The sequence below is a fragment of the Pieris brassicae genome, chromosome 9 (assembly GCF_905147105.1).
Source record: "Pieris brassicae chromosome 9, ilPieBrab1.1, whole genome shotgun sequence".
NCBI classification, from domain to species: domain Eukaryota; kingdom Metazoa; phylum Arthropoda; class Insecta; order Lepidoptera; family Pieridae; genus Pieris; species Pieris brassicae.
In genome coordinates this window covers 5,449,135-5,473,235 of record NC_059673.1, presented here as the reverse complement: position 1 = coordinate 5,473,235, position 24,101 = coordinate 5,449,135, and the positions used below count along the sequence as shown (strand labels likewise).

At 37.2% G+C, this 24,101-nt stretch overlaps 1 protein-coding gene across 1 annotated transcript in view; it reads left to right on the top strand.

The window, feature by feature from the left end:
- The window catches only part of LOC123714710 (Down syndrome cell adhesion molecule-like protein Dscam2), a 65,362-nt gene that overhangs the window by 30,702 nt on the left and 10,559 nt on the right, over positions 1 to 24,101 (top strand). The window contains exons 7-25 of the mRNA XM_045669107.1: positions 254 to 386; positions 1,058 to 1,206; positions 2,010 to 2,193; positions 3,126 to 3,229; positions 4,336 to 4,592; positions 5,251 to 5,408; positions 5,800 to 5,954; positions 8,275 to 8,562; positions 15,681 to 15,800; positions 16,106 to 16,279; positions 16,631 to 16,719; positions 17,242 to 17,449; positions 18,079 to 18,235; positions 18,907 to 19,158; positions 20,000 to 20,110; positions 20,880 to 21,121; positions 21,580 to 21,735; positions 22,095 to 22,243; positions 23,786 to 23,918. Coding sequence (XP_045525063.1) covers positions 254 to 386; positions 1,058 to 1,206; positions 2,010 to 2,193; positions 3,126 to 3,229; positions 4,336 to 4,592; positions 5,251 to 5,408; positions 5,800 to 5,954; positions 8,275 to 8,562; positions 15,681 to 15,800; positions 16,106 to 16,279; positions 16,631 to 16,719; positions 17,242 to 17,449; positions 18,079 to 18,235; positions 18,907 to 19,158; positions 20,000 to 20,110; positions 20,880 to 21,121; positions 21,580 to 21,735; positions 22,095 to 22,243; positions 23,786 to 23,918 — 3,219 coding nt within the window. The remainder of the gene's footprint in view (positions 1 to 253; positions 387 to 1,057; positions 1,207 to 2,009; positions 2,194 to 3,125; positions 3,230 to 4,335; positions 4,593 to 5,250; positions 5,409 to 5,799; positions 5,955 to 8,274; positions 8,563 to 15,680; positions 15,801 to 16,105; positions 16,280 to 16,630; positions 16,720 to 17,241; positions 17,450 to 18,078; positions 18,236 to 18,906; positions 19,159 to 19,999; positions 20,111 to 20,879; positions 21,122 to 21,579; positions 21,736 to 22,094; positions 22,244 to 23,785; positions 23,919 to 24,101) is intronic.

The following is a 24,101-nucleotide window of genomic DNA, read 5'->3' as shown; positions in this document are numbered from 1 at the left end:
TTGCAGAACCGACGAATAAAATTGCTCCTCGAAGTGATAAAAGCCGAAAGTTCGAAGGCGGTGAAATTTTTGTTGTCTCCTTAGAGAGTTCAGTTTATCTTACATGTGAAGTAGCGGGGTATCCTCCACCAATATTTCGGTGAGTGAGTCTTTCACTTACCTTCCATATCTTAATGACACAGATTTTCTCTCAACTCTTTCAATAGTTCGACGATAGTTCAGTATCCGATCAATCAAATTTCGATTATTGCAGAGCCAACTAATAAAATTGCACCTAGAAAAGATTCCGCTCAAAACTTCGAGGGCTGGGAGGTATTTCTAGTGGGACAAAGCGATGTAGCGTATTTAAAATGTCAAGTTGCCGCGTACCCCGCCCCGTTGTTTAGGTGAGTTTAGGCAGTGACCGTAGGTTTACATTACAGAGCCGACGGGTAGGACGAGGCCGAAAGTAACGGGAGACGGGCTTAACCGTCAAGTGGGGCGGGGTAACAAGAATCTCGCTTTACTGTGCGAGGTTCAGGCATACCCGGCGCCTTTGACGAGGTACGATAGTTTTACGGCTGGCCGCACGCATTCATCAATCACGTAGTTACACCATTCAATTATATTGATATCAGTTGTTATTGCAGTCTGTAGCGGCCAATACGTGAAGACGTGACCGCGGCCGGCCGCGCGCTTTATTCCCAACAGCCAAAGTAATGATTGAGCTGCGTAGACACCTTTTGGTAAGTCACAGGGTGTTCTTGCTTTCATTCAGACGCTTTAATCTTTACTTTGTGCTTCCCGTAACACATGGCTAGATTATGCTAGGCGGTTTATGTCTAAAGCTCATTATGGCTGTTTATAAAATTTTATCGTCGAACTCAACGTTCCGTTCTTTAGTTTCAGAGTATTTTCACATTCGCAATGTCATTTGAAGCTTTGATTCGTGTTTCTTATTTGAATTATTTGTGGTAGGGCTTGAGCCTTCTAACACCTGGAATTTACATTTTTAGGCTCTTTGTTTATATGCGACATATGGGTTACCATAGACTGAACGTTTTCTCCATTGTTACAGGTGGTATAAATTCATTGAGGGATCAGCGAGAAAGCAACCCGTCGTGTTGAATGACAGAGTAAAACAAGTTTCTGGAACTCTTATTATCAAGGAGGCTAAAGTTGATGATTCTGGCAAATATCTATGTGTTGTGAACAATTCTGTTGGTGGTGAGTATTGCATAATAATACTTTATATGTTTAAATGCCAATGAAATATTATTGTCACAAAGGAAGATACGTAAACGATGTGCGATAAAAAAGAGAGTTATAATTAGACTTAGGTCCTTCAAAAAAGGAGAGTAGCAATTAAAAGGCCAGCAATGCACTCGCGAGCCCTCTGGCATTGAGAGTGTCCATTAGCGGCAGTAGCACTTAACATCAGGTGACCCTCTTACCCGTTTGCCCCCTGTGCGCTATAAAAAAATATTAATATGAAATTAAAATGAATATTTTTAAATATAGTATCTTGACCAACGATGTTTTTATTTTGTCTATTGTAAGTAATCTTTACAATATTCAAATTCAAATTCAAAATCATTTATTAATTTAGGTTACACAATGTACACTTATGACCGTCAATAAATAAATACTGCCAGTTCTCAAATTAAGGGCGTAGAACGGACAAGAAAAACTGTAAATAATAAACTCTCCGTCACTCTTTTAAATAGCCAAGTTTTTTGTTTTACAAAATGTTTGTATGGAGCTGCAACCATTACACCATGTTCCACGTGACAATTTAGTAATTAATAGTTAATTCATAAAAATAAAAACAATGAACCTCTATGAGCCAGTAGGTATGGTGACATAGGAGCACGCATTTAAATTCTCGTGGGAATAACACGCAAACTAGGTTAAATAAATCCCAAATAATCAAAGTTGGATTTTTTAAATAGGTTCAACCTTCCGAATCTGTGATATATAGTGGTGTAGTGCTTTGGAAATAAATTCCTATTTTTCCATTAATTTTCCAGGTGAATCGGTCGAAACCGTATTAACAGTAACTGCACCATTAAAAACAGCAGTAGAGCCGGCAACGCAAACTGTAGACTTTGGTCGTCCAGCGGTATTCACTTGCAGATATGAAGGAAATCCCATTAAGACTATCACCTGGTTGAAAGATGGCAAAGACATGAACCACCACGACCACGTATTAAGGTATGGTAATATAAAACTAAGTACAAGTAGTACTTTAATTAAGGAAAAAGTAGCTGCCCTCGCGAACTTCGTTTCTCCTTAATGTGGTTTTAGTTAGTCTTAATACCGTGACAGGAAAGAATAATTTAACTGTATTATGGTCACTATAATTTGAATTTGATTAACACTTCGGTCTAAGTAACACGTGGTTGGCTATGCTAACACCAAAAATTCAAAAAGTAGAAATAATTTAATTTCACGGTATCGTTTTACTACAGAAAAAATTTAATTTATACTTTAGCCTCAATAACACGTGGTCATCTTGGTATTGAATTGTAGCTTATATGACACGTTTGTCGGTTTACCATAGCAGTGCCATCTATTGATTACTTACTCAATCCAGTCGAAAAGTGTCGACATCTGTTAGTATGACTGTCAATTAAATATAGACAAATAATTTGCAATAAAAAAAAATTGCGATTATAATTAAAGATCTAAGCTATCCTATCTCTTAAGTTGGACCAGACTGCTCACGGTGTGCCAATTTAATTTAAAATCGGTTAAGTAGTTTAGGAGTCCATCGCGGAAAAACATCGTGACAGGATATTTATATATATTAAGATTTACAATATCAGAGAGTATTTATATTATACTAGTAATACATACATATTAATACTCATTATAATTTCAAATTCTAAAACTATTATCATGACTTGACTTTTGAGCTACACGTCCGCGTCCTACACCGTGTGTATCCGTGCACGCGTATACACAGACTAATAAAGTTTTGATAAAAAGTGATGCCGTTTTTTAAAGAATTGAAAGATGTTGAATACAATTCTGAATTAAATTGAACTATTACTAAACAAAATAATAATACGTAAACATATTTACTACTACATATTATTTACTTAGTGTTTCACCTCTAAAGTTTTATATATAAATAATTCCAGGATCGAATCAGTCAAGAAAGAAGATAAGGGAATGTACCAGTGCTTCATCAGAAATGACCAAGAAAGTGCCGGAGCTAGCGCCGAATTGAAATTAGGAGGACGATGTACGTATTCAATTGTTTATTAGTTTTTAATAATCGTATGTAGTTAATTTATTTGAATTGAAATGGAATATGTCAGAGCAATGACTGTCAGCTGTCATTGTCATTATATGGTCAAAGAGCTTATCAATCAACAAAGTCAAATCGGTTCAAAATCTTTAATTGTTTATTTGATTTAAAATAAAAACTAGGTATAATTACTATCGACGATGGAATAGTCATTAAAATCTGTAAAATAACTTGCAGCTGACCGGGGCCATTGTTCCGACATATATAATATACAATGTAAACTCGTAACGTCCCTCGATTTAACGACGTACTCACTAAAGCGTCGAAATCAATTGGCTTTGGTTGGTTTAGCTTGTCTTCCATATAATCATACACTTTACATAGCATTACACCCACTCCCAATTACAATTTAGTAATAAAGTACTTTTTAAGTTGCTAAAATTAGTAAAAACTGCGCAGCTGCGTACATTATCTTGTCCCTTTATTATCGTAGCCCGTAAACTCGACTGTTACAAATTGGGATTGCTTGCACGTGTAGACTATTGTTGACCATGACTAATATGTAGGATTCGTAGATTTTCTATACGTTTTTTTTTCTCCATTTAACAACAACTATCTATAACGTCATAAAATGCATAATCCCTTAAAAAAACAAATTCATAACCAAACCACAGAACAATTTTTTCAAAACTATTGCTAAAATTATTAAGATATTACCACTTTCACTAAATTTAGAAAAACGTCTCGTCAACAGCTCGGCCTTTATTTCACGTTCAGCCTTCCTGCCCTCCATAATTTGTGACACCTAACAATATGTTATAACAGATACGAATATTATAACAGATTAACTTTTGATTGACAAATTATGTAGGTATGGAGTCACTGTATGGATGGCATTGTAAAATAAAAGCTTGATACATATTAAGGTTAAATTTCGAGGAGCAAGCTTACTAATGTAAGGATTGAATCATTAATAACTGATATATGGTCTTTAAAGTGATCAAACGTTTGTATGTATCTCCACCGTTTAAATGTATGCAGCAAAATACCAAAGAATTAATACTGTATTTTTACTATAATCAAGTTCCAAACCTTTTCAGTTGAACCACCACAGATTAGACACAGCTTCTCAGAACAAACTCTACGCTCCGGTCCATCTCTAAGATTAAAATGTGTCGCATCTGGCAACCCAACACCTGACATCGCATGGCAACTCGATGGAGACAAACTGAACAGCGGCGAAAGACTGCAAATCGGGCAATTTGTAACAGCCGATGGAAATGTGGAATCCCACTTAAATATCTCATCTGTGCACACCAACGATGGAGGACTGTACTCTTGTATCGCGTCAAGCAAGGTTAGTATTTCCTAAGTCTCTATCAAAGCCTATCTTTGTTAAAAATCTGAACTATATCGATCATCAGTTTGTAATATTAAAATCAAAAATTGTAAACGGGGTACCTCACAATACACATAATATTTATTTCAAAATAAGCGAAGGTGTAAACAATAGTGGCCAAATTTAATTTATTGCCAACAATAGGTGACATAAAAAACACGTATCCCAGGCTCCTGATGTAGTGAGTAATGTATTTTAGGAGCCTGTAACTTCCCAGTAACAGAAATGTCGAATAAAAAATAAATAAATCAGTGGCGCTACAACCTTTTTCGGTCTGATCCTAGATTCCTGTATCTGTTTCATGAAGTAGGTGATCATCCTCCTGTGTTTGACACTTGCCGTCTATTTTTGTAGGTCTAAGGCAAGCTGGTTTCCTCATAATGTTTTCCTTCACCGTTCGAGCGAATGTTAAATACGCACATAGAAAGGAAGCCGGGAATCGAACCTACGACTACTCAGATATAAGAGGCCTACACTGCTCTAATTGAGAAGAATAACAATAATTTAAATTAATTTTATGTGTAGAGTTATTTTAATCGGCGCGTACATGTCTAAGTTAATCAGAATATTAACAGATGGCGCTATCATCAACTTCATACTTTACTGTGTATTTCAGGTTGGCAGCGCATCCCACTCATCGCGCGTAAACGTTTACGGACTGCCTTACGTACGGCCAATGAAGAAACGCCCAGTTGTCGCCGGAGACACGCTCATCGCTCACTGCCCAGTTGCTGGATATCCTATTGACTCTATTGTATGGGAACGTGATGGACGGTAAGTAAATAATCCTGCAAAAGATATATATAAAACCAAATTGAGAGCACAATAAATCAACTTGACTTAGGGTCCTTCAGGAAAAAAAGAGTACCGATTCTTAAAAGGCCGGCAACGCAAATGCGTTGCAAATGCATGCCTGACATTGAGTGTCTAAGGGCGGTGGTATCACTTTACATTAGGTCAACTTCTTGCCCGTTCGTTCCCTGTTCTAGAATAATAAAAAAACTGTCAAATTTGGTTACAAAAACAAATTACTGAAATATTCCGTCCCTAAAAAGCTGCCTTGACATACATTAAAAACAATAATATTTGAAATTTTAAAGGCAAAATTTTTAATAATCTACTTTATTAAATTTTCCCTTAATAACATTATCTCATACAATTCCAGTGTTCTACCAATCAACCGAAAACAGAAGGTGTTCCCTAACGGCACGTTGGTTATTGAAAACGTAGAACGAATGAGCGACCAGGCCACTTACACATGCGTTGCTAAGAACTCTCAAGGGTACAGCGCAAGGGGACAACTCGAATTACAAGTCATGGGTACGTACTTATAATAAAGAAAAAAGTTTGCGTTCAATTAAAAAAAAATTAAGCTCCAAGTAAATAGGAGTGCCTCAATTTTGATTTCTGGATACGTAACTTTGGTATGGAAGGCATTTTGTTGAGACTGGACATCCCAGTATGATGAAATTATAAATTTTAGAACAAATCCATTTGTTCCATACTCTAATACTTTACAGATTTAAACTGAATTTATGGACTAAGAATAATTCACAGTCGAGACTTAGTGTGACGTTTGTCAAGTGGACGCAAACTTTTTACTATTCAAGTATTCAACGACGGCAATTATATTAATATGAGAATGAATCTTATTATTTTTTTTTTGTTTATTTATATATGAGATATTGTACTTAATTTTAATACATTTGACGTTTTAATTCACAAATATACAATAAATTCCGAAGAATTAGTCACTTTGAGTATGTCAAAACTACACTATACTAGGTTCGATTCCTACAAAAACACTGTGTTACTAAATTTTTATCGTTTTTAATAATGATAAGCGACGGAGCTGACTATGCAAAAAAAAAATGGAAAAAATCTTATAGATTTGTACACTTTTTATTGATTCATACTCAGCAATTCTTCGAAGAAGTAATATCATGCACATCAGAAAGTATTTTCAACCAGAAATATTAATAAGTAATTTAGAAAAATGAATGTTTCATGATATTCCTTACAATTGTTTAACCAGTTTCTTTCAGAGTTTACGTTCGGTAAATTTAGGTACTAGGATTAAAGTTTATACCCGCCAAAGCTACAACTTGCGCTAAATTGCGTCCACACTTAAACGATCTTCTATACAGTTCCCCCACAAATCTTGCCTTTCGAATTTGGCGACGAACCGGCTAACGCTGGTGACATGGCGTCGATTTCCTGCGCAGTTAGCAAGGGTGACCAGCCGCTCAATATCTCCTGGATTTTTAATGGACAAATCATATTCCGACACAATGATTTGGGAATAGTTTTAACCAACATTAACAAAAAGACATCGATCCTTAACATTGATTCCGTTAATGGAAGCCACAGAGGCACATACCATTGCGTGGCAACGAATCCAGCTGGCTCCGTTAATCATAGCGCCATACTCGAAGTTAATGGTACACATAGTGTAACTATTTTGATTTAGACTTTCCCTATCCAAACCCCAGCTTTTTGTTTATCTCAGTCCCGCCTCAAATTACACCTTTCGAATTCGGAGAGGAGGTACTTAATGAAGGTGAAACGGCCTCTGTGTCATGTGTGATGAGCAAGGGAGATCTGCCCGTGACGTTCAAATGGCGTTTCAACGGGGAGATTATAAATTCCCGCAACAATCTCGGCATCATTCTCACCACAATCAGCAAGAAAACGTCCATTCTGAACATCGAAGCCGTGAACGCCGTCCACCGCGGCTCTTACACATGTGAAATCCGAAACGAGGCAGGACAAACAAACCATACCACTGCCCTTAGTGTTAATGGTTCGCTTCTTTCATTATTTTATTTACTAGTGCTTTTTCTCACTGTACAGTACCTCCCCAAATCTTGCCCTTTGAGTTCGGCGATGAACCCGCAAACGCAGGCGACACGGCATCGGTTCAGTGCGTGATGAATAAGGGCGATCTGCCCGCGAACTTTTCCTGGAGTTTAAATGGGAAACTGATATCTCGTGCGAATAGTCTGGGAGTCGCAATAGGAAGCATGAGTCGAAAAATGTCTATCCTCAACATTGACTCCGTGAATGGAACTCACCGTGGGGTGTACGCTTGTCACGTAGAGAATCTAGCCGGACACGTCAATCATAGCGCGACGCTAGAAGTCAACGGTCTATATTTCATTCTTCATATATTAGTAAGACAGTAATGTAGTTCTCCCTTAACAGTTTTACCTCAAATCCATCCCTTCACGTTCGGTGACGAGCCTGCTAACGCGGGCGACACGGTCGGCATCCAATGTATGGTGACGAAAGGCGATAGGCCAATTAATATCACTTGGCACTTAAACGGGAAGCCGATGAATGATATCCCAGGAGTAACAATCACTAAGATTGGCCATAAGTCTAGTAGTTTATCAATAGACGCAGTTTCCTTTATACATACAGGAGTGTACACTTGTTTTGCCTCAAATCAAGCTGGCCACGCTAATATTTCTACAGACCTGGTAGTTAATGGTAAATTTGAAAACATCGTACATATTTGCTTTGATATCGCAAGTTCGTTTGCATTTGTCCCTTTCCCTAACCATTCATAATGTTACAATTCTGACGTCATGTAGCTTAGTTTATATTCCAAGAAATCCTTTGTATATCGCTATAACAGTTGCACCACAGGTTACACCATTCGATTTCGGTGAGGAAATCCTTAACGCTGGCGATACGGTGTCCCTTACGTGTACTGTAGGGAAGGGTGACTTGCCAATAAAAATTCACTGGCAGCTTAACGACGAAATACTAAACTCGGGAAATGGTATTTTCATCAATAGAAATGGGAAGAGAATATCGGTCCTTAGCATTGAGAATGTTCAGCATGAACATATTGGAAACTATACATGTATAGCTGAAAACGAAGCGGGTTCCAGTAGTCACAGTGCACTTCTCAACGTTAACGGTATCATCAAATGAAAAATACTTCTCATCAGCAATCGCTTTTACACGCACTAATTAATGTTTGTGTTTACTTTTTATATATTTATTAATTACCCCATAAATATCACATACACCTTTTACGACCCATAAATACTCCAAAAGCTTTAACAAATGTTTAATTTTACTTTGTAATAAAACAGTCTCGCCACAAGTAATGCCTTTCGATTTCGGAACCGATCCTGCTAACGATCAAGAAATGGTTGTTGTCATGTGTACCGTAAGCAAGGGTGACCTTCCTCTTGTCATCCAATGGTATTTTAATGGAAAATCTCTCAAGTCTGAAACAAACGGCGTTTTACTAACGAACTCGAGGCGTACAAGTCAGCTTACAATTGAATCCGTAACTCATCACAATCAAGGAAATTACACGTGTTTTGTCAAAAACCAAGCAGGAAGCGTAAATCACACAGCTGAACTTTACGTCAATGGTACTTAAGTCGATCCTAATTTTATTGCTTAGTTAATTTTGTTCTTTCCATTTCCTTTCACAGTCCCGCCACAGATAATTCCTTTCGAATTCGGTGAAGACACAGTGAATGCCCAGGAAATGGTGTTAGTCACATGTACGGTTAGCAAAGGCGATTTACCTTTATTGATAGAATGGTATTTCAATGGAAATAAAGTTAAATCAGGCGACATCGGAGTTACTTTATTGAATACGAAACGAACAAGCCAACTCAGTATTGAATCTGTAACTCACCAAAACCAAGGCTATTATACGTGCGTAGTCAGAAACCAAGCTGGTGCTCTGAACCACACTTCTCAACTGTTTGTCAACGGTATCAGTTCTTGCATATTGAATTTATTATTATACGTAGTAGTCTTCCTCAAGCCTCTTCCTTCCTGCCCTTATAATATACGTAACTTTGGCGGGATATAAAACACGACGATGTGATTGATACTAAACAAAAGAACGTTTATTCCAGTGGCACCTATCATAACGCCTTTTGATTTCGATGAATCAGTATTTTTCGGTGAAGGAGTACAAGTTACTTGTCACGTACCAAAGGGAGATACGCCTTTAAATTTCAAGTGGAGTTTTAGCGAAGGAGATGTGAGTTCTCTATCAGGGATAAACATAATAAATGCCGGGGACAGGGGTTCAGTTCTCATTGTAGGTGCCGTTACAGCTAAACATTCTGGCAATTACACATGCACAGCCTCTAATACAGTTGCCAAGGCTAGCCATCACGCAACGCTCAATGTCAAGGGTATACGTTTATTGTAAACATTGTCCGCTTTTCAGTTTTGTTTTTCCAATATTCCAAAATTATTGTTGTAAACGTAGCGTATTCCACTAGTATATTTATTTAACTTCACAGTGGCACCGATCATATCTCCTTTCGAATTTGATGAAGCTGTATTTTATGGTGAAAGTATTCAAGTCATGTGTCAAACTACAAAGGGCGATACACCCATAATTTTTACCTGGTCCTTCGGATCCCGGCCCCTGCAGCAAAATGATGCCGTGATAATCACAAAAGTAGGCGCCAGAAGTTCTATTCTAGCTATCCCTTCGGTCACGGAAAAACATAGCGGAAATTATACTTGCACTGCTTCCAATATTGTTGCAAACACAAACTACACTGCCGCACTACACGTTCAGGGTACAATACAAACATTTTACTATTCTCTATGTTCTTTGTTTTTATTTGTTTTATATTTTATTTGCCAGTTCCTCCGCATATCGTTCCGTTCGAGGCTGAGGAGCCAGTTTTTGCCGGGGAGTCTGTACAGTTAAATTGCCACGTTTCCAAAGGCGATACACCTCTTACTATTACATGGAGTTTTCACGGAAAAGAACTATCTTCTCACGAAGGAATAACAACCACGAAGATCGGCCAAAGAACGTCGTTACTAACGATATCTAGTGCTATGGCTGGTCACAGTGGCGAATATTCGTGTCACGCCGCTAACCACGCTGGCCTTGCTCTACACTCAACTTCCGTCAATGTTCATGGTATCTCCCGAACCCCATCACAAATATACGCACGCTGCACGCTTGCCACAACATTAATTTCGGCTTTCTAAATTAACAGTATTACCATACATCGTGCCCTTTGAAGCGGATGAATCAGTATTCGCCGGTGAATCGGTTCAACTCAACTGTCACGTTTCAAAGGGCGACTTACCCCTTGACATCAAATGGCATTTTCATGGATTTGAAAATTCATCTTCACATTTCGGGATTATGACAACGAAAATGACTTCGCGAACTTCTTTTCTTTCTATTGCCACGGCTAGCGCAAGCCACAGTGGCAATTATACCTGCGTAGCTACCAATAGCGCTGGCTCCACTAACTACTCCACTGTCCTTAATGTTCATGGTCAGTTTCATTTTACATCATTATTGTCAAACTTTTGTTGAATAGCTTTTCGATGCCAAAAGATATGCTCACGGAAACAGCACGAATTCCGTTTGCAAATCTTTTAGCAGCGTGAGCTTGTTACGTTTTTATTTTGAATCATTTGCCATCTTTATTTTTCTGGCTCATTATTTTTTGTGCAGTTACACCAAACATTTTACCATTTGACGTCGATCAAGCCTTGTTTTCTGGGGAGTCCGTTCAGATGATGTGTCATATATCGAAGGGAGACACGCCTCTCGAAATTTGGTGGCAATTCAATGGAAAAGAAATGTCTCAAGATCTAGGAACTTTTTCTAAAGTGGGAGACCGTACATCTGTCCTAGTACTACCATCAGTTATGGGATCCCACAGTGGAAACTATAGCTGTATAGCCAAAAACCATGCTGGAACTACTTCGTATACTACCGTCCTTAAAGTTATTGGTACATACTATATCAGTGCGGAAAGCTTTGTAATGCGAAAAATATTTTTTAGTTTTAATTTATATCCGTATCCTTAATATCTATTAACTTTATTCACATTATCTTTATTAAAGTGGTTCCGTATATCATTCCCTTCGAAGTCGAAGAATCAATATTCGCTGGAGAGTCGGTACACATAACTTGTCACGTATCAAAAGGGGATCGTCCACTTCAAATATCGTGGAGCTTTCAAGGGACCGAAATTCCCTATCATAATAATATGGGTATTACGACGACTAAACTAGGAGAAAAGGCATCCGTTCTAAGCATTCCGACAGCAATGGGACAGCATAGCGGCAACTATACTTGTACGGCAAGCAATCGGGCCGGCCGCGCCCATCATTCCGCCGTCGTCTACATTCATGGTACACCATGTCGTCTTAGCTCTTATTAGAATATCCTGAATTAGATGAAACCGACTGGAAGTCGTGTTAACATTGCAAATGCACGTTAGATATTTTTAGTTTTCATTTGTTTTCTTTTCATTAGTTCCACCCCATATAATGCCATTCGAGGTTGAAGAATCTGTTTACTTTGGAGAATCAGTCCAGATGACATGCCATGCTAGTAAAGGAGATCGACCAATGTCTATTTCATGGACTTTTGAGGGCCGAGATCTCTCGACACACTCAGGGATAAAAACTATGAAGATGGCAGAACAGACTTCCTTTTTGTCGATTGCTTCTGTCACCGGGGCCCATACCGGCAATTATACTTGTATCGCTAAAAATAGAGCTGGTGAAGAGAGATACTCCACGTCTCTTCACGTTAAGGGTATTTTAAGTTGATATAACAGCATGAACTTTGATATATATTAAAATAACATTGTATCTTTTTCTTTGCTCAGTCGTCCCTCACATCAAACCATTCGAGCTGGACGAAGCCGTATTTGCAGGAGAATCTGTTCACCTAGATTGTCACGTTCCCAAAGGCGATATTCCTCTTAGTATCACATGGACATTCCAAGGGCAATACATTACTCGTAGATTGGGTGTCAAAACGACAAAATTGAGTGAACGCGTGTCTGTATTAGACATTCCCACCGTGACTGATATTAATAGTGGAAATTACACGTGCACGGCAAGCAATAAAGCAGGAGTTGTTAATCACACAGCCGTTCTCAACGTAATCGGTATTCAAATTGAATCAATCATAATATTTGCTTGCTTTTCGTTTAGTTCCTCCCGTGGTCCAACCATTTTCATTCGGAGAAGTCGCTCTCAACTCCGGTCAAGTGGTAACAGCAGCTTGTTCGGTTATTGAAGGAGATCACCCACTACATTTACGTTGGCTTTTTGATAATGAACCAATCAAACCTAGATCAGGTGTTACGGTTTTTAATATTGGAGAAAGAAGCGCAATTTTAAGTATCGGTTCAGTGGCTCATAGTCATGCAGGCAATTACACATGCGTCGCAGAAAATGAAGCAGGATTTGATTCGCACTCTTCAACTTTAATTATTAACGGTGCTTAATATTTCGCGATCATACTTATAATTTAGGTTTTAGCCTGGTTGTAATGTTGTATATTTATTATTATTCATATTCAGTTAATGTTTCATTGTTGATAGTATTCAATTATATTTTCAGTACCTCCTAACATATTACCATTCTCTTTCGGCGATAAACCCGCAAACGTGGGTGAATATTTGCAAGCAGCGTGTACTGTTAATTTTGGAGATTTTCCATTAACAATAACGTGGACATTCAATGGACAATTAGTATCACAAAGAAACAATAATTACTTACTGTCAAATTCTAAACGTAGTAGCTTACTAATAATCGAATCGGTTGACGCAAAACATGCTGGTTCTTATACATGCGTTGGAGAAAATCGTGCGGGACGAACTACCCATTCTACTGACTTAGTCGTTTACGGTTAGTCAATAGCTGAATTGTAGAATACTAGTTTATATCAACTTAGACGTCATTTGTTTCAGTTCCTCCAAAGATAGCACCTTTTTCTTTTGGGCCAGAGCCGGCTTTCCTGGGAGATTATTTTGCATTGCAATGCATAATCACCCACGGTGACCAACCCGTAAAAATAGAATGGACTCTTAATAATCAGTCAGCTAGAATAATTCCTGGTGTTCGAATAAGCAACAATGACCGAAGAAGTAGTGTACTTACTATAGAATCTATAGCTGCATCACACGCGGGGTTATATAATTGTACGGCCACCAACGCCGGTGGTGTCGTTTCTCACACAACAGAACTTGTTGTAAGGGGTGCGAATATATTTTTTTTATGAGGTTACGCTTTGTTCTAACTATCGTGTACTTTCATAATACTTTTCCAAATGTTTCGCTTCATTGTAAATTTTTGCTATCCCAGTACCACCGTTGATAGTGCCGTTTACGTTCGGAGATATCCCGTCGAATCCTGGTGACGCTGTGGTCGTCAATTGTGTCGCAACGAAAGGAGATATGCCTCTCGAAATATCATGGACGTTTAGCAGCGAAACAATAGATTCCAATATGCACCGAGACATCACGACGACGCCGTTGGGTCCCCGTGCTTCTGTACTCACAATAAATTCTGTGAGCGCAAATCATCAAGGGAACTACACTTGTATCGTACAAAACGCCGCTGGACGTGTTGAGCACGCGGCAACTCTCGTCGTTAATGGCACGTTTATAAATCTTGATTACGATACAATTATCAAAATATATTAATCCAGGAGAATTATAAAAGAACTAACATCACCAATTGAGCACCAAAATACCCGACCTATATACACATCTTTACATACATTCTGAAATTGCTAACATTGCTTGCCTATAAGATAAATAATCCACTCTTCTGTGGTTGGTTCCAGTTCTACCCCGCATTGTTCCGTTTTCGTTTGAATCTCCACTATATGCGGGCCAAGCGACTCAATTGACCTGCCTTATTTCGGAAGGCGATCTTCCCCTAGACATTCTGTGGTACTTTGAAGGGCGGCCTTTAAAAGAAATAGCCGAAGTTTCAGCAACTAAAATAGCAAAAAGGGCATCGCTACTTCTAATCGACCCAGCAGGGTGGTCAAATAGTGGCACTTATACATGTGTTGTCCGCAATCCTGCGGGCTCTTCCAACTATTCTGCCTCGTTAGAAGTACATGGTACATATACATCAACACCTCAATATGTGTAATCTGATATATCTCCAAGCACGGCCAAAGCTTTGCGTAGTTGACATACTGATGTGTGCTTTTAAACAAGTTAATATAAAAATATGTTCGACTCATCAAACATGTAAGGCTAGTGCATTCCAATGCATATCTGAATAACGTTGTGTTAAAGTTAATACAGTTTAGTTAGGATAAAATAAATAGAACTGTTCCTAGGAACCGACTGCGGCTATCATCGACGATATCACCTCTCTTCCTCTTCCTGCATTTTTACTGGTCCTTCCATTTCCTCAGTCCCGTCTTAGACTTTAGTTTTATTTGCATTATAATTTTGCTTCATGTCTTGCTTTACTAACATTTGTTGAAAAAATAATATTACTGGTGATTTACTAAATCCGTTTTATTTCAACAAAAACTGCGCTGGTGCTTGTTTTATTATTTTTGTTTTGTTCAGTAGTTAGTTGGGCTTCAGGTTATTTTTGCATAACATTAAGTTCATAAGTTAAAAGCTTCTATGGCAAGCTTTCAAATCATCTCACGCGCTACTCAATGTTTTGTTATAATGTTAAGAAAAACAAATAAATATCCACTTAAATACATATAGAGGCTTTTAATTTTAATGGTTACGTGATGAAGCTGGAAAATGAAATATTTTATAAATTTGAGGAATTAATTAACAAGGATAATAATTACGTACATTTTCCAGTCAATCACATAATACATAATACTTTGCAGGAACAATATCTAATAAATTTATTAAAACTTGTATTAGGCGAATGGTACGTGCCGAGCTAAATATTATATTCCACTCAGTGTACTAAGATTTGCATCCAAATTTAATAGAAATACTGTTCCTGTGTAGTACTGAATATTAAAGATTTTATTTGATTCAATAAACAACGCTATAGTGGCGCAGCAAAACCTTCTGAACCATTTCAAAGACTTATTAAATAAATATAGTTATTACATAAAATTATCATGAATTACGAACCCGACGTAAATAAATAAGGAGATCAGCCAATTCTTTATGTAAAACAAATTGAAATTAAACTTATGCCACTGTTTCGAATTTAGAAAATTTGATTTTTTACAATATGTATATCGCATACAAATAGCTATAATATATCGTAATATTTTAGTGCCTCCTCGTTGGATTTTGGAACCCACTGACAAAGCTTTTGCTCAAGGTTCAGATGCTAAAGTTGAATGTAAAGCCGATGGCTTCCCTAAGCCCCAAGTCACGTGGAAGAGGGCTGAAGGTAAATTACCAATAATAGATCTTGCCATATCAATTGAAAGTGTCTATACTAAAGATAATTACTTCTCGTTTTTGCATATATACAACCCCAGTTTCTCTTTGGTCAGTCAAGTCTTTGCTTACTATCAAATTATATAGAGTCTTTCTATGTAAATGTATTATCGGTTTAAGTTATATCTTTTGATATATGCGCACAAGACACCTACGCAGGTTTTATTACTAAGCTAAACATCAGGATAATTCCGTTTTATTTTAAAATGTATAATTTAAGTGTGAGATTAGATTTGCAATAAGTTATGTTTATAGGTGATACGCCAGGCGATTACAAAGACCTCAAACCAAACAACCCAAATGTTAAAGTTGAGGATGGAACATTGGCCATAACTAATATTCAAAAGACAAACGAGGGTTATTACCTGTGTGAGGCTGTTAACGGAATCGGATCTGGATTGTCAGCCGTCATTTTGATCAGCGTTCAAGGTACGTCCCAATACGTCTACGTATTTTAAAATTAAAGTACTAGACACGTTACGTGGTTAGATTTACGTCTACTGGAACACCGTTATCACAGCACTACAGCATAAAATGGGCCATTTGGCGAGTATAGCTCAACCTATCGTAATATGCAATAGGGAGTCAAGGATCTGGTCTTGGGTCCTCATAGACAGACACCTCAAAGTGAATAAATAAAATCCTTTTATAGATCCAGAGTGACAGAGATAACGGTCTACTAACAATAACACTACCTCCAGACTAGCAATTATCAAATTTTATTCAGGACAACAGACTAGCGTCAATACCGATGTAATCATTGTACCAAACTATTTTCAGCTCCACCACAATTCGAAATTAAAATGAGAAACCAGACTGCTCGACGAAGTGAACCCGCTGTACTTCAGTGCCAGGCTAAGGGTGAAAAGGTAATCTTTATCTTGTGTGTGTATGACTTGATAATAAGACTAATTGTATATATGTATATGTTAATGCATATAAGCAACCATAGTAAGTAACATCAATTACGGGTGGTAATATATAGGTTACGTTATACCACTGTCTATATAGAAAAAGTATTGCTATAAAGCGAGGAAAAGTTGGCCAGCGTTAAAGGTATACTGCCACACATTTTAAATTTGTTTTAATTTCCTTTTTTTATTTTATTTTATTATTACTACGTAAGTCCAGGTATATAGCAACATAGACGTCAACATGCCGTATCAATGTAACCAGTTATATATGTAACGTTTAGGAATTTTTGTCATAGTACAAGGAAAATTTGTTAAACTAAAATCCCTATTTTAAAAATTATCAGATGATAAAATTTTGCAATTGGCTTAAGATCTATCTGATCCAACAGTTTATTACGGTAACGTGATAATCTAAATTACAGATTGTATAAATAACTTTCAAACTGTCTAGTAATAACTAATAAGCAAATTTTTTAGCCAATTGGAATCATCTGGAACATGAACAACAAACGTCTTGAGCCCAAATCTGACCCACGATACACGATCCGCGAGGAAATCCTGCCCGGTGGAGTCGTTTCCGACTTGAGTATCAGACGTACTGAACGATCAGACAGCGCTCTATTCACCTGTGTTGCTACCAACGCATTCGGCTCTGACGATACCAGCATCAATATGATTATTCAAGGTAAGTAATATTTTTATATGAAGCAAACGGGCAGGAGGCTCACCTGATGTTAAGTGAAGCCCATGGTCACTCTCAATTCCAGAAGGATCTCGAACGCGTTGCCGGCCTTTTATGAATTGGTACACTCTTGTCGAGAAGTCGAATTAACTTTTACACATTAAGAAAAACACTTTTTGAACGGATTAAAGCTATGTGTTATTATTAAAACTTATAATTATTTACATAATTTTAAATTTTTTACCGACTTTTCGCGTGCTTTTCAGCGTGCGTGGTCACCGTGACATCGTTCAAGTCATTTTTCTTAGTCGAATTAACATTAATATCTTCACCAAACTGATTAAACCACTTTAATTTCAAACTGTTAAAAAATTGCATATCAAATGGGTGTTAGTTTTCTTATTATACTTTAGTCTACTCCTGTGTTCTGCCGAAAGCCCGTCTCCTGAACATTCCATGTGGATCTGTTCTTAGCTTCCTCCATCCATTTCTCCCCAGAAATGGAGGAAGTTGTTATGTCTAATAACAATAAATTTTCTCAGCCTTCAAACCGCAGGAATGAGAGATATTAAAAAATTCAGCGTTGCAGAAATGTTCTACATACTAGACTTATAAAAAAATTATGATTTCAGAGGTACCCGAAGCCCCCTATGGTTTAAAGGTATTGGACAAATCAGGAAGAACAGTTCAATTATCATGGGCCGCACCTTACGATGGAAACTCCCCAATCAAGAAGTTCCTCATTGAATACAAACGCGCAAAGGGCAACTGGGAAAAGGATATTGACAGGTAACATTTGCATATTTGTGGGCGATTCACGTAATTAAAAAAAATCCGTGGAGCTACTACCTTTTTAGGTCTGGGCCTCAGTTTTCTGTATCCGTTTCATCTTCATTTCTCAATCTAATAGGCAAATAGGTGATCAGGGTCTCTGCCTGACACGCCGTTGACTTTATGCGTCTAAGGCAAGCCGGTTTCCTCACGATGTTATCCTTCACCATAAGAGCGAATGTCAGCGCATATAGAAAGATAGTCCATTGGTGCATAGCCGGGGATCGAACCTACGACCACAGGGATAAAACTCACGCTGAAACCACCAGGCCAACGATGTTCTGCTTACGTAATTAATAATATGAAAACACACTAACAGTGTTTATAATTTTGTAAACTAGTACTTGAACGTAACACTTGCTGAATGCTTATTAATAAATCTTACGTGAGACACAAAATCAAAATATAGCTGATAACTACAACATCATGTTATGGAATTATTTATTAATTTAACTTTTCGTTGCGTAATAACAGAACGATCCCAAACATTGAATCTAATCAATTTTATCTTAGCTGCCCACGACACACAGGATTCTAGTGTTTGGGTTTAATGCACTTACGTTTTTAACTATACATACTATTTTAGTACGTATTAAAGTTACTTTTCTAATCCACAATTGTAATTGCAGAGTACTGGTCCCAGGAGACGCAACAGAAGCCGGTGTATTCAGCCTCCGTCCCGCCACAGCCTACCACATTCGGATCGTTGCTGAAAATGAACTTGGAACCTCTGAACCATCCGAAACAGTTACCATTATCACGGCCGAAGAAGCTCCCACTGGAATGCCCCAAGACGTCAAAGTCGATGCTGCTGATAAGCACACCCTTAGGGTTACATGGAAACCACCCCCACCTCAGGACTGGAATGGCGAACTTCAGGGGTGAGTCGAAAAATCTCTGCTTTTATCGAATCGGCTAATTTCATTAAAAAGAGCTTACATTGCTTGAAACTGAAAGCATTTAGAGATTTTTTAAGAGTTGTAGAAACAATAAGAATCGTAGAAAATTAATTTCTTCTGAGTATTAGATTCTTAGTTGTTTTTTTACGACTGAGGCGCAAACTAGCTGCTGTGGTCTCCGGCAGAATGACCAGCGCTGTGGGACAACTCTGCTCCTGAGCATAATGCTGAGCCAGGGCCAATTACAATCACAGCACACACGCATTACACAATTAAACCTTTTTCTTAAAAAAAATTGTTATCTCTCTATAATTATTATTTTTTATTTATTGTTATTTTATGTGATTCTGTGTGTGTGTTTTGTTGGAAATAAATAATTTGTCTATGTCTAATTGATATATCGTTTACGTCTAATATAAGAATGAGCTTGGGGCCATCCCATGATACAATTGATCCCTCCTTTAGACGAACGAGTTTTGGCTAAACTCACTCTTAAATAAGCTAAGTCTACATATCAATGGCTGCTCCACTCAAACTTTGAAATAAATTTTCCATTGTTTTTATAATTTATTAATCGATGTATATTTTTTCTCTTCGTGTTTTTTTGTACAATTTTAAGTACATGAGTCCAATTATATTTGCCTTAAGTACAATTTTATCATTCTGCCGGGCGTTGGCACGCTTTTGTAAATATAATAAGACATTTGCTTGCATTAGAAGTTTAGGTGAAATGACGAAACACAATTACAAAGAACTGTATATGATTAATACTTTATTGCAAAGATTCGTATATCTCTAACAAAATGTAAATTAAACTTCTCAGCTACTACGTTGGTTACAAACTAGCATCAAGCAACAAGTCATTCGTGTTCGAAACCGTCGACATCTCAAAGGAATCTGGCAAGGAACATCACCTCGATATCCTTAACCTCAAGTAAGCTAAACTTCATATACACCAGATTTTTCTAGTTTTACTTTCGTATAAATTAACAAATATAATATATATTCAACTTTACGGACTTTTTTCCACACGTCGATTATATAAAAATACTAATTTTTGTACAGAATTTGTGTATTAAAGTTTATGTTATATAAACCTTAGACCTGCATATAAACTTTTTCTTTACATGTTTCGCACACATAAAATCTAAGAAATTTTTGTACAGAATTTGTGTATTATATTTAATGAACAATATTGATTATACTAGTAGTGGATCTCTTTTTCTTTTTAATGGGACGCAGGGAGCCTGCGTGTACTAGGCTATCGGGCACGCAGTCAGTCAGATATGTGACCGAGTAGCTAGGTAGCAGGGGAGTGTCCAAGGCGGGGAGCCTCTTTCTTAAAAAGGGACATTATTAACTAAGAGGGTTGGCGTCTCACGCCGGGCCCGGGCGACAACTACACCGGAAATATCGTGATGATATTTATGGGCGAGTCGGAGCCCGCTGACCGGCTCCGCCCGCGTTACCTCTCGTGCTATTAATGTCAGTGACATGTTTGACAATCTTGCTGCAGAATTTTTCCAGCTGCGATCTGTGCCTAGGCAGCATGTCGGATAGCCCATCCCGGGATATCCTCATGACAGTCTCGAGCTCCAGATCGTGGATCTCTTGTACGCAGATCATTATTAGAGTCATTACTGCAATATGTTTATATCTAAATACATACGCGTATGGGATAAATGCTAAACAACTCTTAACAGGACCTACACACAATACGCGATCGTAGTTCAAGCGTTTAACAAGATGGGTTCAGGTCCCGTATCGAACGAAGTCCGAGCCTACACAGCCGAAGGAGCCCCCTCTGCCCCCCCTCAAGATGTCCTCTGCACCACGTTGACTGCTCAAACTATTCGCGTATCTTGGGTATCTCCACCTCTCGCCGCCGCTAACGGACTTATCAAGGCATACAAGGTTATCTACGGACCCAGCGATACTTGGTATGGTGAGTGATTTATAGTTCCCTATTTAAAAAAAAACAGAAATACACACTTTATAAACTCAGGTTGAATCTCAAAATAACTTTATTCATATAGGTAAACAAGTTCTGAACGTCAGAAAAGAAGTTAAAGTAATTGTAAATTTACATTTAAATTTACTCTCTTTAATCGCCAAGTTTTGAGTCATACACATTGTTTGAACTGGAGCAAATGGATAAAGATCATTTAAATATTCGTCAAATTTATAAATGGCTTTATTGATTAATTTACGTTTAACGAGCGCTTTGAATTTATTTATAATAATTGTCTAATGTCACTTGGAAGGTTGTTGTAAAAACGAATACAATTTCAATATAAGGAGGATATATCTTAATAACAGCAACCAAGTATTATATATATATATATATATATATATATATATATATTTATATCTTCATTTTATACGTATATCTATATATTTTAGATGAAAAAACAAAGGACACGAAGATCACGGCCAGCAGCGAAACAATCCTACACGGTCTCAAGAAATTCACGAACTACTCAATGGAAGTGTTAGCTACTACTAATGGCGGAGATGGCGTCCGAGCAGCACCTATTCATTGTCAGACCGAACAAGATGGTACCTATATAACTCTTAAATAGCATAATTAAATTAAGTATATCTATTTTCTGTCAAGAAATTGCATTTGTTTTTAAGTTATTTACGTCTGTTTTATATTATATGTACTGTGTACTGTAAACGTACTTATCTTCTTATGTATAAAAACTAAAACCAGTTTAATGATTGAACCATTCAATGATATGAAAAATCCTTCTCGTTAAAACGGTCCAATAAGTCTACTTATTTATTTTTACCTATATGGTCAAGTGTCCTATGGTCAATACGTGTATCAAGAAACATGCAAAAAAATATTTTTGTACACTTATATTTTAAAGTTCGTGTTATATTAGTACTAAAGTTTATTGTTAATATGACAGTACCCGAAGCCCCACGTGCCGTAAAAGCCTTAGTGATGGGGGCTGATTCGATCCTGGTGTCATGGAGACCGCCGGCGCAGCCTAACGGAGTCGTCACTCACTACAACGTATACACTCAAGCACAAAACGCTGAACCTCATCCTAACAAGGTACTTTCACGACAATAAGGTCTTACATAAGTAAAAATATAGATTTTCATAGAAAAAATCTTTAAAATTGGCGTACACGGCCAAACAATAAGTAGTCAGCAATAAAGTATATTTTTAATAACGAATTTAAGTTACGAATGTATGAACCTAATAACGAGTGTAACATTTTCTTGACAAAATCACAGATTGAATCCTTCTGGGCATACTTTCCACGATGTTTTTGATAACGTTGTGAGGAATGCGTTCCCACTGTTCTGTAATTTAAAAAAAAAATTGAATTTTATCCTTAATTAGATACGGTAAATTAAAATAATGTTAGTTAACTAATTCTTTCACTCAAAACATAATTAAATGATTCATCGTATTTTTACCCCATAGCACTAGAGAGTTGGGGCATTTTTTTTGAGATATAAACTTTTTTAACCTTAGATGTCAACTTTATTAAATTGAGATATAAACATTACTAACTTGTGAAATAAACTTTAGTAAATTGATATATACATTTTATTAAATTGTGATTTAAAGTTTATTAACCTGATTCTTACAAAGTAAAATGTGGCAAAGCGAAACCATGCACTTAGATGTGGCTATAAAACACCTAGACGCATTCATAAATTGGCTCTATAATTATCGTGAAAATGGTTTTCAATCTCTTGTAACAGCGAGAGAAATAGCCGAGGTAAATGATAATGACAGACAGTTCAAAGAAGTCAGAAGACGCCGTAAAAAAATACATTTTCATTATGAAGGGGAAGATGAAGCTCATGCTCATCAATTTTTAAGTCTTTGTCGACAATGTGAGCGCAAGCTGCCATCCTAAAGTTTAAGGCTCTCAAACATCATGTGAGCATATTTGGTTTCATGTATACTATAAATATATAAAACATTAAAGGAAATTAGTGATAGTGAACTTTTGAAGCAATGCAGCGACTTGCAAATATCTATGACAAAGTCAATGTCAAGTTTACCCCACTATCGTAATAGTCCTTAGAATTATTGCTACCACACCTGTTACAGTTGCGTCTACTGAAAGGAGGTTTTCAAGGCTTAAAATTATTAAAAGATATCTGAGGAATTCGATGACTCAAAATCGGTTTTCAGCCCTTGCTATTATTTCAATCGAGAATGATGTAGCTCATTCATTAGATTATTGTGCTTTAATTAAAGATTTTAGCCTTAGGAAAAGCCGCAAACACCTATTTTAAATTGTCATCATCAAATCATTATGTATTTGTTAATTTTGTTAACCTTTAAATGGAAAATAATACACTCAAATTTCATTTATTTGTGTAACTTAAGCATTTTTCCTCAAACATGACAAATGCCTAATAGAAACAACCAGACCCACTTTCGCATCTCATACTTTTCACGAAGGACAAAAGGCCTTATAAAGACCTGCCGCCCGGAGCCTTGCAATGGGTAAGGCCGCCTCTGCTAACTAAATAAATAGTGTGTTAGTAATGTATAAGCGTTTGACTTGGAAACTTTACTCAGAATTAAAGCTCAAACATTTTTAATTTATTTTTGTAATTTCTTTAATAGGTCCCCGCATCACAAACTAGCTACTCCGCGACAGAACTGAAGGCCGGCCGCTACGACTTCTGGGTAACAGCTTCCACCATCATCGGAGAAGGCCAACCCTCAGCCACCGCATCTTGCAGCGCCAGCGATAAAGGTAAGAATTCTTGGGCTGATAATTCCTTTTTATTTACTAAATATTAATTGTTTTTTGTGTTTATCTATTATATTTATCAGCAATTTTTTTGATTTGTTGAAGTGCTCGAAGGGAATGTATGTATCTAAGAACATTGATTTCCATATCTTTTTCACTCTAGTTTTTAAGCTACAAAATATATCG